Source organism: Cervus elaphus, chromosome 10 (assembly GCF_910594005.1).
Source record: "Cervus elaphus chromosome 10, mCerEla1.1, whole genome shotgun sequence".
NCBI lineage: Eukaryota > Metazoa > Chordata > Mammalia > Artiodactyla > Cervidae > Cervus > Cervus elaphus.
The window spans coordinates 27,801,462-27,818,235 of NC_057824.1; the positions used below are offsets into that span (position 1 = coordinate 27,801,462).

The window sequence follows — 16,774 nt, forward strand, 5'->3', positions numbered from 1 at the left end:
GAAGAAGATGTGAGAACTCATTGCAATAAGTGTGGGCAAGTGATACAACAGAGACACTTCCTTCGCAGGGGACACCTGGAGTCTGAACACTCCAGAAGCAACTCCAATGAGTCAAATTAAAACAAGTAGGAGTATAACTTATTGACACATGAGTAGGAAATAAGTATATGAAAAACAAAGTGACCTTATAGTGGAGATGGAAAATGTAAAAAAGAAAACAATGTATGTGCTTTGTTGCTCAGTCGTGGGATGTCCCACTCTGAGACCCCATGGACTGTAGCCCGCCAGGCTCCTCTGTCCATGGGGGTTCTCCAGGCGAGAATACTGGAGTGGGTTGCCATGCCCTCCTCCAGGGGATCTTCCCAAGCCGGGGACTGAGCCCAGGTCTCCCACGTTGCGGGCGGATTCTTTACCATCTGAGCCACCGGGAAGCGCCCCCCAAAACAATACCATTGCACAAAAAATACCCATGTTAATTTACTGTTTTATGTATAATGTTATAAACTCTGAAACTTATTACATAAATATTTAAATGAAATTAGAATGCTAGATCTTCCACCACGAAAAAGTGGGGGTGAAGTAAGAGGTCACCTCATTCATGTCCTAGGGACTGCAACCAGGCAGGCGCCACGGATGCCCAAGACCAGTGTCGATGTGTCAGGTCCGAGGTTAGAGAGGATGCCAGGGAGGGAAGTCCCTGGTGTCCAGTGGTCGGGAATGCGCCCTGCAGTGCGGGGGACGCAGCTTCAATTCCTGCTGCAAATAAGACCCGATGCAGTCAAATAAAAAGAAGATGCTGGGGAAAGCCACTTCTAAAGGTACTGCAGACCGGGCTTCAGAAGATCCCAGAACAACATCCAGAAACCCCATCATTTGAAAGGCTCCCACATTGTGTATCCCTGCTCCTTCTGTCAGGGTGGCCGCTCAGAGTCCGATCTCTGGGAGATGGATAGCGTTCCAATTTCAGTGCTGCCACTTATTAGTTGTGGGATCTCAGGAAGCTTCTACATGGCTCTACACTCTCCTTGAAGGCAGGGAGAGAAGGGGACGATAGAGGATGAGATGGTTGGACCGCATCACTGACTGGATGGACATGAGTTTGAGCAAACTCTGGGAGATGATGAAGCACAGGGAAGCCTGGCGTGCTGCAGTCCATGGGGTCACAAAGAGTGGGACATGACTGAGGGACTGAACGACAACAGTTTTCCTTTCTCCTCCTGAGGGACTGAAGGGGATAATAATAACATGCCCGGCACATAATAAACCTCTAAGTCTGAATAACAAGTGTCTACAAGAGCGGGACCGTTCACGTGAAAGAAACATGTGAGTGGGACCGTGAACATGAAACAAAGAGTGACATTTTCCACATGGTCCCAATTATCCAAAGTAAAGATCCAAATGAGCTAGGTGTTGCGACACTTCACGTGAACTAGAGATGGGAGTGACCTTGCCCTGGGCTCTGCCCCTGGCTGGCACAAGTTTGGTTTATTAACAAGTGTGTGCCTTTCCTCTGCAGCTGAGCCAGCTTCCCGAAGCCCAGAGGCTCCAGGACCTGGGCAGGCACCACCAACACCCCGAGGGCTTGTTTCCAGACTGCTGGCCCCACCCCTGGAGTTTCTGACTCAGGAGGACTGGGGCGAGGCCTCCATATTTGCATTTCTAGCAAGTTCTCAGGTGATGCTGCTACTGCTGGGAACGGGGGAGCCTGAAAGACCCGGGCTTGGCTCTTCAGGGCTCTGGGGCCTCCTCTGTGAGTGAAGTGACTTTGCTGGCTCACGAGGAGGGCGTTCTGGACTAGGATTCTAGTCCTCTGGCAGGAGTGTAAATTGGAAAGTAATTTGGCTATCCATGTTGAGAGCCTTGGCCGTGTTTCTGCTCCCTGAAGCAGTAATCCCCCTTCTGGGAAGCCGTCCCTTAAGAAACAGCCTGCGATATGCACAAAGCTTTCTGAGAAAGAGGGGGGTGCGAGTCAGTTTAGAATTCTGCTCCTGCTCTGTGGATAAAGGGAGGGCGGATCCAGCCCCCGCCCAATGAACTGACTCCTGATGTGTTCGGGACGTGCCCACATGAGACTCGGGTGTGCAGAGGGATTCCAGCCACCCTCATCCCTCAGCACTTCCATCATTGCCATCTCTCTCTTTTCCCCTAAAAATTCTTTGCCATTATGGTTTATCCCAGGATATTGAATACTGTTTCCTGCACTATGCAGTAGGGCCTTGTTGTTTATCCAGTCTATGTATAATAGTTTGCATCTGCTAATCCCAAACCCTCAATCCATCCTTTCCCCCTCCCCTCCCCCCGGCAACCACAAGTCTGTTGTCTAGTCTGTGAATCTGTTTCCCAGATTGGTTCGTTTGTGCTGTAGTTTAGATTCCACATGTAAGTGGTATCGTGGTATTCGTCTTTCTCTTTCCGACTCACTGCACCCAGTATGTAATCTCTAGTTGCATCCGTGTTGCTGCAAATGGCATTCTTTTGTTCTCTTTTATGGCTGAGTAGTATTCCATTGTCCTTCCCTCATGGCTCAAGCGGTAAAGAATCCACCTGCAAGGCTGGAGTCACAGGAGACGTGGGTTTGATCCCTGGGTTGGGAAGATCCCCTAGAGGAGGAAATGGAAACGCACTCCATTATTCTTGCCTGGAGAATCCCATGGACAGAGGAGCCTGGTGGGCTACAGTCCTTAGGGTTGCAGAGTTGTGTACGACTGAGCATGCACAGGCTAGTACTCCGTTGTATACACGGAGCACATCTTCATCCATTCATCCCTCCAATGGACATTTAGGTCGTCTCCACGTGTTGGCTGTTGTGCATAGCACTGCTGTGAACACAGGGGTGCGTGTATCTTTTTCAATTAGACTTCTTTCTGGCTATATGACCAGGAGTGGGATGGGTTGATCACGTGGTAATTCTAGTTTTAGTTTCCTGAGGAACCTCCACACTGTTTTCTATAGTGGCTGCACCAACTTACATTCCCACCAACAGTGTAGGAGCATTCCCTTTTCTCCACACCTTCTCCAGTATTTGTTATTTGTAGATTTTTTAAAAAGTGATGGCCATGCTGATCGCCCCGCTGCTATCCGTGTCTCCTCTCCAGTCCACGTCCTTCATGTGGACATATGGTGGTAGCGGGTCATGGTTAGGCACGTGGGTGTTGTGGTCAGATGTCCTCGGGGTTTGAATTCCAGCTCTGCCACTGACCGTGACCTTCAGGCCAAGCGACTGAACCCACCCTCAGCTGCATCTTCAAGTGGGGATGAGACTAGCTATCCATCAAAAGGCTGTGAAGTGCGTAGAATAGAGTACGTTCCGAAATACCTTGTCCACTATCAATTACAGAAAAAACGCACAGTGCAGTAGAGAAGGTTTACTTTCAAAAAGCAAGGGTTAAATACCGGGGGGAGGGGGGAGTTTCAGGTGGAAAGTTCTAGAGAGCAGGGGTTATGTGTCTTTGAGAGGAGGCGGTTTTTCCTAGTGAAATTGAACAAAGGCAGCGAATGGGGTGGGGTGGAGGGAGACGGCGAGCAGTCACTCCCTGTTATCTTTCGGCAGCTCTCAGTGACCCGGCGGTGAGGAGCAGGTGGGTGGGGGTCTGGTCTGACTCACCAGGAACTCAGCCAGCATCCGGTGAGTGGCAGGCGATCACAGGGCGCAGACACCGTGGGCCAGAGCCCACTGCCTCTAATGTGTGGTTTCCTCAACGCCTGTTGTTAATGGAAATTCTTCTAGCGCCTGAGTGGGCATGAGCAGATGGAAAAGGGAGACAATGAGGGCTCTGAAGCTCCGAAAGGTGGGGTGCTCCTATCATACCTCCATCAGGACGCCAAGAGCCTGCTGATTCACACACGCCCAGCAGGAGATGAAGTCACCTGGACGATGGAGAATTCTGGGGCTCTGTATAAACAACCCAAACTCCCAAAGGACACTCCATTTCCCCACCCTACCCCCCCCCACTTAGACCCAGCCTTCAAAAGTGCACAGAAGTCTAAGCTTCTGAGTCACCATCATCTGTCAAGGTAACTTGTAGGTTCAGCTATTTAATTTTTACCCTGTTCAACAAACAAGAGGACAACCACTTGGGTAATAAGAATGAGTAAAATGAACAACTCTGAGTTCCCACACTGTGGGGACTGGTAATGAGACTAGGCCACAGACTGCAGGGCACAGAGGGGAGATGAGCAGAGAGCTTTTCAGTCTCCTCATTGTCAGGTGGAATGTGGGAGGTTACCACTCTCAGCCATGTGCTTCCGCGGTCTGGCTGTTGCCAGTAAGGAATATCCCACCGGCCAGGGTTGAACCACCTGCAAGGCAGCTGGGCGGAGGAGTGCTGGCCCCCACCCACCCTCTTCCTGGAGGCAGCAAGCTTCAGAAGGCAGGTAACCAGTACTCCAACTGGTTCCAGAAATACTGCAACTTTCCACACACAAGTCGCAGGAATCAGGCATGAGTACGTAAAGCCTCCCACCACACAGGGGTCTGCCCAAATCCATGATCTGCACACCAAGCAAGGGGCTCTGACTTCAAGCTTTCTGGCCTATTGCCCTATGTTCTCACTCAAGAAAAATAGGCCTGAGGGTTTAATCTCTTTTCTTATGAAATACAAATTGAAGTCCACGCCACCACTCCCATGGGCTTCCTAGGTGGCGCTAGTGGTAAAGAACTCGCCTGCCAATGCAGGAGCTGCAAGAGACGAGGGTTCGATCCCTGGGTCAGGAAGATCCCCTGCAGGAGGGCATGGCAACCCATTCCTGTGTTCTTGCCTGGAGAATCCTATGGACAGAGGAGCCTGGTGGGCTACAGTCTGTGGGGTGGCAGACTTAGACACGACTGAAGCGACAACACGCATCACACCCCCATCCCCAAATAAAAGAAAGAAGAAAACAGGAGCTCTTTTTTGCTGTCTTTTCTTTTCCGACAGGGTTATCTTATTGAAAACATTTCAGGGGGCTTCCCTGGCGATGCAGTGGTTAAGACACTGCGATTCTACCATAGCGGCTCAGGTTCGATCCCTATTCGGGAAAACTAAGATCCTGCGTGCCATGAAGCGAGGTCAAACAACAACAACATTTCAATTTTAAAAGCCCTTCCCAGCTGCTTGGAGGTTGTCACCAGGCCCAGCCACACCAAATACTTTGTCAAGTTCAGGTTCACCACACAATCGGAAAAAGCAGAAGGCCGAGGCAGAAATGGGCGAGGGGCTGAGGACAAAATGAACTACTTTCTGCAGGGACCAGACGACTGGAAGGAGAGCGTGGCCCAAAAAGGAGAAACACGAACTGGACTTCAGGTATTCTATTTCCCTCCCTGGACAAAATTGGATGCAGAGATTTACTCTATGAATCATTTGGGGGAAAAAAAAGATTCCCATTGAAGTCATGAAACTTGAGTCATGAGATTTAAAAAAAGCATTAAAAAAGATGCCACTATTTTTAACACATACTGTTTCCCAGGTCGGGAGAGAACGGTGCAGCCTCAGCAGTAACCCAGGGTCATGGCATTTCCCTCTCACCATTGAGACGGGGCTGCAAAACTGTCTAAGTGGGAACCTCACAGACAGGAATGATGCCTCTCTGTGCTGTTGTCCTTTTCAGCAATAATAACAGCCCACTTTTAAAATAACACTCAAGACCCATTCTAGTTATTATAGCGACAGGTTTCTTAGCAAGGTGGGCTGGCTCAGTGGTAAAGAATCTGCCTGCAATGCAGGAGACAGGGGTTTGACCCCTGGGTCGGGAAGATCCCCTGGAGAAGGAAATGGCAACCCACTCCAGTATTCTTGCCTGGGAGATTCCATGGACAGAAGAGCCTGGTGGGCTACAGTTCATGGGGTCAAAGACATGACTCAGCGACTAAACAGTAACAACAACAAAAGCAACATACTTGGAAAGGTCTTCACTTGGAAAGGTCTTCTCGACAAATGCAGGTGGAATAACTGGATGTCCACATGGAATTAGGGAACCTCAACTCCCATCTCACGCCAAATACCAAAATACTCATTCAATCAGACTTCAACATGAACACTACAACTACAAAGCTTCTAGAAGAAATGCAAAAGAGTATTTAAACCTTGAAGTTATAAAGTTGATGATTATCAAAATGAAAAACTTCTGCCCAGTAAGGTATATTTTTAAGCAAACAGGTTGTTGGGAGGATAAGTGAAACAGGTGAGGGAGACTGAGAGACAAACTTCCAGTTATAAAATAAAATAACAGGGATGTAATGTAGAGCCTGGGGAATACAGTTAATAATGTCATAACTTTGACAACAGATGGTAACTAGACTTGGCATGGTGAGCACTTTGTAATACATAAAGGTATTGAATCACTATGTTGCACACCTGAAAATAACCAAATACTGTAAGTCAGTCAGCATTCAATTTATTCAATTAAAAAAAAAATCAGTCAAGGTGCTGGTGGAGCAGATGCTGAATGTTCTCACCACAAAAACTGATGTGGTGATCATTTTGCTATGTTTGAGTGCACCAAGTCAACACATTGTACACCATACGTTTACACAGTTGCACAACTGCAACTCAGTAAAACTGAGAAGAAAAGAAGGGGCAGGGAAGAAGGAAGAAAAGAAACAAGCAAGCCAAGACTGGGACTAATCATGTACAAAACTATCTGACAAAGCACAAATGTCCAGAATACATAATGAACATCTATAACTTACTTAATAGTAGAAAGACTTACAGCTTGACAAAATATAGGCAAGAGAGTTGAGCAGATACTTCACAGAGGAATATTTAATATATACAAATGGCCAAAAAATACCTCATTAGTCAACAGGGAAATGCAAATAAAAACTGCAGGGAGATATACTATAGGGCTGAAGACCAACACGCCAAATGCTGCCAAGGATGAGAGCTACTGATGAATCTAAATGATACATCCACTTTGGGAGGTGATATGAAGTTTCTTATAAAACTGAGCATCACTGATCTAGCAATTCCACTCCTTCATATTTACCCTCCAAAATGAAAGCTTCTTCTGTTCTCAAGAAGACTTGTACTAGAAGGTTCACAGCAGCTTTATTCATCATAGCCCCAAACTGCAAACAGCCCAAGCATCTCTCTATCGTGAATGGATACAGACTGTGACATGTGCGTACACAGTGGTTAAAAAGGATACAAAGGGTGATGCGGATGAACCTCAAAAACATTATACAGAATGAAAGAGGCTTCACATCAAGAAGCATGACTTCATGATTCATGAAGTTCTAACAGGTTAAAATGAATCTGTGTTGAGAGTTCAGACCAGTGGTAATCTCTGGGGATGGGAGTGGGGTAGCGGGGGACTGGAAAGTAGCAAAAAGGAATATTCTGGGGGTGATGGTGATGTTCTGTGTCTGGATAGATTGTGTTGCATTTGTTAGAACCTATCAGAAGGTAGGCACACTTAAGATTTGATCATGTCTCACCAACCCAGGTTGGATGCATGAGACAAGTGCTCGGGCCTGGTGCACTGGGAAGACCCAGAGGGACCGGGTAGAGAGGGAGGTGGGAGGGGGGATCGGGACAGGGAATACATGTAAATCCATGGCTAATTCATGTCAATGTATGACAAAAACCACTACAATATGGTAAAGTAATTAGCCTCCAACTAATAAAAATAAATGGAAAAAAAAAAGATTTGATCATGTCACTAAAAATTTTATCCCCTCTGGCTATAAACACATAAACTCTGGCTCATAACAAGCATGCTCAAAGATTTGGGATGGGGAGTGCTCTGATGCTTGCAACTTACTTAGAAATGCTTTTGAAACTAAGATGGATTGATGGAGGGAAGCATGGCTGAATGGTTATGTAATAAAGTAAATACAGCAAAATGGCAGTTGTACAGTCTAGGTGGGGAGGAAACTGGTTTTCGCTGAACAATTCTTTCCACTTCTTTGTATGCTTAAAAATTTTCATAATACGATTTTGGTGGGGGGGACGTGGACAAATACAAAGCTATAAGAAAATAGAGCCGCAGTACTCAATCTCCACCCCAGCTCTAAAATCAAAGAACTACAAAAGGACTTGAAGGGAAATACTGAGGTCCCCACTTCCACACCTGCCTCCAGGTTTGGTTACAGTACTTAAACCACAGGACTTGGTGGTTCAGTGGTGAAGAGTCCGCCTGCCAATTGAGGGGACACAGGTTCGATCCCTGGTCTGGGAAAATTCCACATGCCAGCCGGGCAACTAAACCCATGAGCCACAACTACTGAGGCTTAGGCACCTCAAGCCTCTGCTCTGCAATAAGTGGCCTCCACTCACCACAACTAGAGAAAATTCGCACATAACAAAGGCCCAGCACAACCAAGGAAGAGAGAAGAGAGACCCCAGGGACTTCCCTGGCAGTCCAGAGCTAAAGATTTCATGCTTCCACTGCAGGGGCATGGGTTCAATCCCCGGTCAGGGAACTAAGATCCTGCAAGTCACACTGCATGGGAAAAAAAAAAAAGAAACCCCAGAACCACAGCCCCATTATCATAACACGGCCAAGTCTCAGTATGGAAAAGCCAAAGCAGCCATCCTAGGGTTTCAAACCCAGAAAAGACATGGAGAAAGCCTGTGTGTGTGTGTGTGTGTATGAATAGGCAGGAGGGCCAACTTAGTTCACCTACTGTAAGTCATTTGATATAGTTGGGAAAATAGGGGTCTAGGCACATACCAGGGCTTAGCTGGGTATTTAACGCTAATGTAACCCCTCCCCCTGCCCCCATCATGCCTTTGTCAACTCCAACCAGGGTTTCAGATCAAAAGCGTCTACAAGTATCACTACAACTCACTGGGCATTCATGTGAGTGCTGGGTGTTTGACATGATTCCATTTAACCCTCACCACCACCCTGTAAAGTACGTTAATAGTATAACCCTGCTTTTAAGATTGAGAAAACTGAGGCTCAGAGAGGGTAAATAATATATCCAGGAACACACAGCATGGATGCAGGCATATGCCAGGCTCTAGGGCAGAAGCCCTTTCTAGAGAGCAACTCCCCAAACCCTTCTGGACCACAAGCTGTGTGTCTGTGTGTCTGTGACACTTTTTGAACAGGAAAAACTGGGCTTCAGGTGACAGTGAAGAATCTCATACCTGAGAACAACAGCCCTCCGTCTCTCCCTCTGAGGCCTTGCATGGTGTAAAGGCCCAGGGACCCCACGCTCGGCGTCTCCACGCTAGGCAGCCCATCAGGCCAGAAGTACGTCCATACGCACACCAACCACCCCCCTGCGCTGGTCGGCCCTGTGTTCATGCTGTTACGAGAAGTGTCAGGCGCACCTGTTTCTAGCTGTGGGCTGTAATGACTCGGCGGGGTCCAGCAGCACCTCTAAATCCTCCTGGAGATGCTCCTCTGTCTCTCCTCACCCTCCCGTCACGCTTTCCCATTGGGCTGTGCACAATGACGGCGTCGAGGAGCAGGGGAGCCTGGGTTTGTAACTTGGGGGCTATCAAACTCTCGGGGAACTGGGACATTTCAAGAGGCCCTTAAGTGGGGAAAGTGTCTTACAAATCTGAATTCCCTCAAGACCTTGAACTCTGCTCAGAACCTTCCCACCATGAAGATGCAGCTCTCTGACACCTCTGACCACCGGCTCCCCTCCAGCACCAGGCGCCTGACTCATCAAGGCAGGTCTAAGGGGTTAGAGGTTAAGAGAGCGAAAAAAGAAGAAAAAAAATACCAGGCTTACTGACTTTGCAGAGCTTTTTCTGGGGTGATCTTTAAAGAGAAGTACATCTATGTAGAGATTAAGTATGGCATTCACTTACAAAAGAAGAGAAAAGAAAAAACCCAGAATCCTAAGAAAATCTCTTTAATTTTCATCTTTCGGAAATACATTTTTCATTTTTTTTTATTTCCATGATACAAAAATGTTAAATATCTAACAATGATCTGTAGGAAGCAGATCCACAGGATTCTGTCGCTGTTGTGATCTGTTTCGACAGAGAAAGGGCTGGTACACGGTGTTGATTTGTTATGATTTCACACACATGCACACGTACGCACACTGGCCACCTCACCCCCAGATACCACCAAACAGATAAGACACTGGTCTAAGACATGGAATGCAGCGCTACCTGCGAAAACAGAAATTAACTTTTCACTTGTACACCCCACCATGAGAAACTCACATCTTAGGGGGAGAAAAAAAACAAAAAACCTCCAAATAAATATGCCCCAAAGGTCAAGGCATGTGTTGACGGTGGTAGACATCTTCCTACCAGGAAAACAAGCTTGGGAGTTTCGTGGTTTCAGGCAGCAATGATGAGAAGCCGGCAGACACAACTGAAGTCTTCATGGGAGGCCGTACCACACCCTGGGGCTGCACCCAGGCCTGAGCATGAACCTCTTGAGAGGTTCAACCCCAAATTCATGGTCACAGCACACAAGAACGTCAGCTCTTTCTGCAGGTCTCACGGTTGGTCTTCCCCTTTGGGTGGATTCTCATACACAGATCTGTGACTGGAGGGTTTCACATAAGCAACAAATAATGACCTTAATGACCTGGTGAATCATCAACGCACGACATAGTCGACAACACGCTGAGCGCCAGCACACGTGAGGCTGAGGAGGAAGGAACACGGCCTTGAAAATAAAAACTGGGGTTTTTTCAGGAGACACACTTGGTTTCAGGCTCCTCCCACACCACAGTGGATTCAGTGAAATGCGCTATGGCTTGCAAACGTGCCAGCTGCCTCTTTCCTTCTCGGCAACAGCACCAGCGGGGTTGTTCCACTCCGGTCCTGGTTACCACGTGTCGGGGACTTCGAAGAGCTTGGCCGAGCTGTCTGAGATGCTTCCTGGTGGGAGAGGACAAAAGAAGGTGAATAAAGAGAGGGCTGCCTCGGGCGGGGGAAAGAAAGAGGAGCTGCCCAGACAGCGCCGACCAGGGCCAGGGCTGGGATGGTCTTGTCACTGGAGAGTGGTGCCCGGCATACAAAGGCCATGCTGCAGAAATATCACCACGGGATCCAGGGAGTGCCTCCTACCTGGGCGTCTGTACTGACTTCACAGGAGTTAAGCATCCTCCAGTGAGCACACAGTCCTGTATTCTTTGCTAGCCAGCATGCCAGGCACTTAGTTCATTTAATCTTCATAAAAGCCCAGTTCAGTGGCACTAATGTGCCTATTTTACAGCAAGTGGCTGAGATGGGGGTCCAGATCCCCCCAGAACCGAGATCCCTGCCAAAGGCCCAGGAGGCTGAGTTTCTCTGTGCTGCAGTGACTGTTAACCAGACGAGAAGTCTCAGGGGCTGGTGGCTAGAGGGAAGCTGACCAGTGGGGGTTCAGACATCCCAAAAGAGATCTGCAAAAGCAGCTTGTAGCTCTTTCCTATTTCAGCAACACTGGCTACAGTCTTCGTGGCCTAAAGGAGCCTCTTCTGTTACACACAGTTTCACCCCAAAGTTACAAGCCCTTCTTCATTCGGAAACTTTCTGCAACAGCACCATTGGACACTGCTTGGACCACTGATGTCCACAGCCAGGTACATGGGAACTAAGTCAGGACACGGCATGTTCATGATGGAAAATGAGGCTGGCCAGGCGCTCCCATACTCAGGATAGCATGCATTATTTAAGCCCCAAGGTAGGGTTGGCAGGGAAACAGGCAAAGCCAGCCCCAGCTAACAGTCCAAGACTGAAAAAGGGGAGAGGTCCGTGATGATGCCTGAAGTGGAGAGCAACGTTCAAAAACAGAGGGGCACTTGTTCAGCTGAGGGTGGTTACTGTCCGTGACAGGAAGGCCTAAAGGTAACTAGGTCCAAACATGTGAAATAACATGAGGATTTCTGCTGGCATGAGAATCCGCCCCTCTCCTCCTTTACTGAGATAAAACCCAGAGAGACAGGATGAGAAGAGCAGGAGGGGACGTCATCTGAAGTGTTCTGTCGGGAGTCTCACAGCTGCATGGAACATGCGTGTCCCGGGACTGCTCCAGAGAACTGAAGATGAGGAGATGGTCCCCGTGACCGATTCCCGTGATCCAGTTAGAAAAGGAATAACGGTGGGCCTTCCCTGGTGGCCAGTGGTTAAGAATCTGCCTGCCAATGTGGGGGACGTGGGTTTGATCCCTGGTCCAGGAAGATTCCATATGCTGTGGGGCAACTGAGCCCATGAGCTGCAACTTCTGAGCCCGCGTGCCCGAGGGCCTGTGCTCGGCAAGACGAGAAGCCACTGCATTGAGAAGCCCTCGCACTGCAACTAGAGAGCCGCCCACCGCTCGCTGCAACTAAAGAAAGCCCTCGCACAGCAACGAAGACCCAGTGTAGCCAAAAATAAATAAATACATAAAACTTAAAAAGGAAAGAAAAGGAGTAAGGGTTATTGAAAAACAAAGCAAAACACAAACAGTCCCCTCCAGGGAACAACTAAATTCTGCAGACGGCCCAGGATAAGATTAAACTAGCCTGACCCCCTTCTCAACCACGCAGTCACACAGTACTGAATGACAGGGAGGAAAACTGACATCAGTGAGGGCGTTTTTATAACTCGCATATCAAAGAAAGAATACAGCAGCCAACCAGATATTCTAAAGGTAAAAGCCACAAGGCCAAATGTGGGGGGGACCGAAATAACACTGAGAGGGAAAAAGATAAGTGGCTAAAAGCAACTGCGCTGTCATCCTTACCATAGCACCCGCCCTTACCTGGATGGGAGTATATGTGAGTCTGGTGGCCCGCCGCCCCACACACAGAAGTAGGACTTCCCTGGTGGCCTGGTGGTTAAGAATCCACCTTGCAATGCAGGGAACACAGGTTCAATTCCAACTAAGCCTGAGCTCTGCAACTACTGAGCCTGAAGCACAAGGAAGATCCTGCGTGCTGCAACCAAGACCGGAGGCGGCCAAAAACAAATAAACAAAAAGAAACCACACAGGAGTGACTCTGCAAAGAGCAAGTGAGAAACAAGGGGATGAGCAAAGCTGGGGAGAGAGGCAAGTGTGGTGGGACTGTCTCAGTGGCTGGAAGATCCGAGCAACTCTCACCACTGTACCTGTACGGTGCAGGCGATGCTACTTTGGGCCTCAGAGGATTTCCATGATTCAGTTATGTTCCCGGCACAGAGCCAGTTCTGAATGCTCGTTAGCCCCTTCTCCTTGTGGATAAGGTGACCCAACACTGATGTGGTTACTTCCCGGGGAAGCCAACAGCCTGCAGTCAGAGAGCTGCCTAAAATGTGCAGCTGCTGAGAAAGAACGATGTGTACAGAGCAACCAGAATTTTGTGAACCAACTAAAAGAGACCCAGACCAGAGGGGAGCTGAAAGTTAGTGCTGGTGCTCATTCTAGCCCCTTCCAGAAAGGGAGAGCTGTAGACTGTTGAAGGATCCATCTCAAAGCTAGTGGATAAGAAGCTGTGGTCAGTTTTCCAGGGAACTTGCTTTTCACGGCCCTGTGTGGTAAGTAGAATGCAAAGAAGTACTCAGGAACGACTTTTCCTTTTCAACAGAAACTTCAGGACATCTGTCTCCTGCTATGATGGACTGTACCTTGCATCATATACAAAGGTGAACTCAAAATGGATGGTACATTGAAGTGTAAAACCTGAAACTGGAAAACTTCTAGAAGAAAACCTAGGAGGAGAACTCTGCAATCTTGAGTAAAGCAAAGCTTTCTCACATATGACACCAAAGGCATAATTCAAGGGAAAAAAATGATAAACTGGATTCCATTAAAATGTAAAACATCTACTATTGAAAGGTACTGTTAAGAGAATGAGAAGCACTGTTCAGAAGAATTTGTAAAACACTCAACAGGACTTGTATCCTGAATCCATAAGAACTCTCAAAATTTAATAAAACAACCCAATGAAAAAACAGGCAAGAGATTTAAACACTCATTTCACCAAAGAAGATATTTAAATGGACAAATAATCACATACAAAGACATTTAACACTGTTAGTCACTAGGGAAGTTCAAACCAGAGCTGTAGGAGATGCCAGTCCACACTACAGGAAGGGCACAAAGGTCACGCTGAGCCCTGGTACCCCGGAGAACACTGTGCCAGGTTCTTATAAAACCGAACACACGCTTACCACGCAACACAGCGACTCCACCCTCAGGTGTTTATTCCAAAGAAACGAACACTTAGTTCACATAAAAGCGTACACAGAATGTTTATATCTGCTAGATTCTCAGCCGCTAACAACCTAAATGCCAAAAGGCAAAATGGATAAACAGTGACACGTCTGAAAAGTGGACTGTTACTCCACAGGAGGAGGGGATGAACCAGTGACGTGGGCAACAACAGAGACAAACGTCAAAGGCGTTACGCTAAGGGCAAGACCCAAGGGGTTACTTGTTGAATGATTCCATTTAAGTGACCCTCGGAAAAGGCAAAATTACAGTGACAGAAAGCAGATTGGCTGCCAGGATCTAAGGACGGGGAGGGGCTGACTGCAAAGGGGCACAAGGGAATCTTTTAGAATAACTTTTTATTTCTTGAGCACAGTGATGCTTATATGACTGTACACATTTGTCAAAACTCGTCAGCCTGTACACCTCAAAGTAATGACTTTCACTGTATGTAAATTGAATCTTAATAAAGCTGACCCTGCAAAAGATATGAGGAATGGTGTTTTTAAACCCCCCCAAATTTTAATATAAAGTATTATGCCGATAATTAAAATTATTTGACCAAGAGTTTTTAGATGGGGGAAAACAAAATACTAAATAGCATATAGAGTATGATCCAACTATGCATAAAAACGACAGGTAGAGAGAAATACTTGTTAACAGAGTACCAAGTAACTGCGGGATTTTATATTCTCCTATTTTCCTTCATTTTACTGATTTTCATAGTGAGCCCATTATTTTTATTAACAAAACAACAAAAGAAAGTAAAAAGTGGAAACAAAAGGTGACTGTTTCTGCTGATTTGCCTTTCACCTACTTAAGAGTTGAGGGCTTCCCTGGTAGTTCAGGCAGTAAGGAATCCACCTGCAATGCAGGACACCCAGGTTCATTCCGTGGGTCAGGAAGATCCCCCGGAGAAGGGAATGGCAACCCACTCAGCATTCTTGCCTGGAGAATCCCATGGACTGAGAAGCCTGGCGGGCTACAGTCCATGGGGTCTCAAAGAGTCAGACACAACTTTATATTCCCTTCACTTCACTAATTAGAGTTGAAAGGGAGAAACTCTGAGTTAAGGCAGCTCTTCCCTCATGTGAATCTGAAAAGTTATGCAGCATATCAGAAATCCGCCATCAAATCGTTTCTACAGAGTGGAACTCTTCATACGGAAAGATCCTCTGGGGTGCCATATGGGAGTTTTTAACTAGGAAACGCTCCAAAGGGCCTGGTCATGGGGTGGTTTCCGCAATAAGAAGGCAGGGCTCCCCTGTGTGGAGTGTGGGGAGTCCCCGCGGGCTGCCTGGAGAAAGAGAAAGGGCACTCGGGGAGAACACTGCCCTTAAGTGCAGCATCCCCCTCAGTGAGGCTGAAATCCACATCTGAACTGAGGAATCAGAAAGCTCCCGAGCTGCAGACGGCGTTTCTGACTTCAGGAGGCCTCTAACAGCAAGAGGAGACTGCTGCTCCAAGAAGAGTCTCCATTTTTACAGTGAACCCTAAGGGCTGAGGCTGGGAAAACCAGCAGGTTGGTCACAGCTCCAGTAAACTCTTGGTTCCTGGCAAACATGAGAAGCTCTAACGTGCTGTGTTTTAAACGTAAGGGGGCGAAGAGACGGAACGACGCCGCTACGACATGGCACCAAGTCACCGGGAACAGCCACAGCTCCCAGCCCTGCTCTGGGAACGCTAGCAGCGCTAGACAGGGAACCTCGGCTAGAGGACAGTCTGTCTGTATTTTGAGACTGGCCAGTCCGACCAGCATCAGGCCACTGGAACATGAATTCACTTCCTCAGCAAGAGCAAGGGCACTGTGGACACCCACCCGTCAAACACGGTCTGAGAAACACTTCTTAAGAGACAGCTGATTCCAGCACATACGGCACATGGAAATGTTTCCTTTATGCACCAATGGAGAATACACCTTGAATGCCCCAGAGAAGGGCAGACAGCATTATCAATCTCCATCAACTCCAATATGTATAAAAGGGGGAGGACTGATAGTATACATTTGCTTCCTGAAAATAGGATAGAAACAACTACATTCAGGAGAAAATTATTTACTAAGTCACATGACATGTAGATAAAAAGCTCCAAAAAGGAAGAGTATCTTGGATTTTTATCACATGACTTTATCACAATAAAGTCTGGGTGGGTAGTTGTTTCTGATCTAGAATGGCTGCCAGAAACATTCACCTTTGGGAAGAACCCTTCACTTCCTCTGAAGTTTGGAGACACTTCACATATTCTTCAGGGCCTTTGCTCTGGCTCTGACAGCCCTCCCCACCACCCTCAATAGCAGCTGTATTTGACTTTGCATATCTGTGATTCTTTGAGCCTTTTTCCTCTCTATAAATCAGAGACAGTGACATCTACACTTTACTCAGTTTTTATAATGACTAGATCATAAAGGACATTCCCAGCACAATGTCTGGTATATACTATTAAATGGTCATTTCTTCTGCAACTTAGGTCATTTTGTTCTGTGGGAAGGCATACAGTACTTAACTCTCAGTATATCTTTGATATTAAGATGTATAACTAAGAAAAATGACACTGTTTTGGGGGGAGGGGGATGTCTTGAGCATCAGTTGGCCAGAAATTGCTACGGTACATGATATCCTGTGAAAAAAAGTGAAAGCGTTAGTTGCTCAGCCGTGTCTGACTCTTTGAGACCCCACGGACTGCAGCCTGCCAGGCTCCTCTGTCCATGGAATTCCCC

General features: G+C 47.4%; 1 protein-coding gene across 4 annotated transcripts in view; it reads right to left on the reverse strand.

The window, feature by feature from the left end:
• Nucleotides 1-9,780: 9,780 nt before the first annotated feature.
• PARN (poly(A)-specific ribonuclease) overlaps nucleotides 9,781-16,774 on the reverse strand; it is a 175,195-nt gene continuing 168,201 nt past the window's right edge. For all 4 annotated transcript variants that reach the window (XM_043914370.1, XM_043914368.1, XM_043914369.1 and 1 more), the window contains one exon: nucleotides 9,781-10,784. In XM_043914370.1, coding sequence (XP_043770305.1) covers nucleotides 10,732-10,784 — 53 coding nt within the window. In that variant the 3' untranslated portion in view covers nucleotides 9,781-10,731. The remainder of the gene's footprint in view (nucleotides 10,785-16,774) is intronic.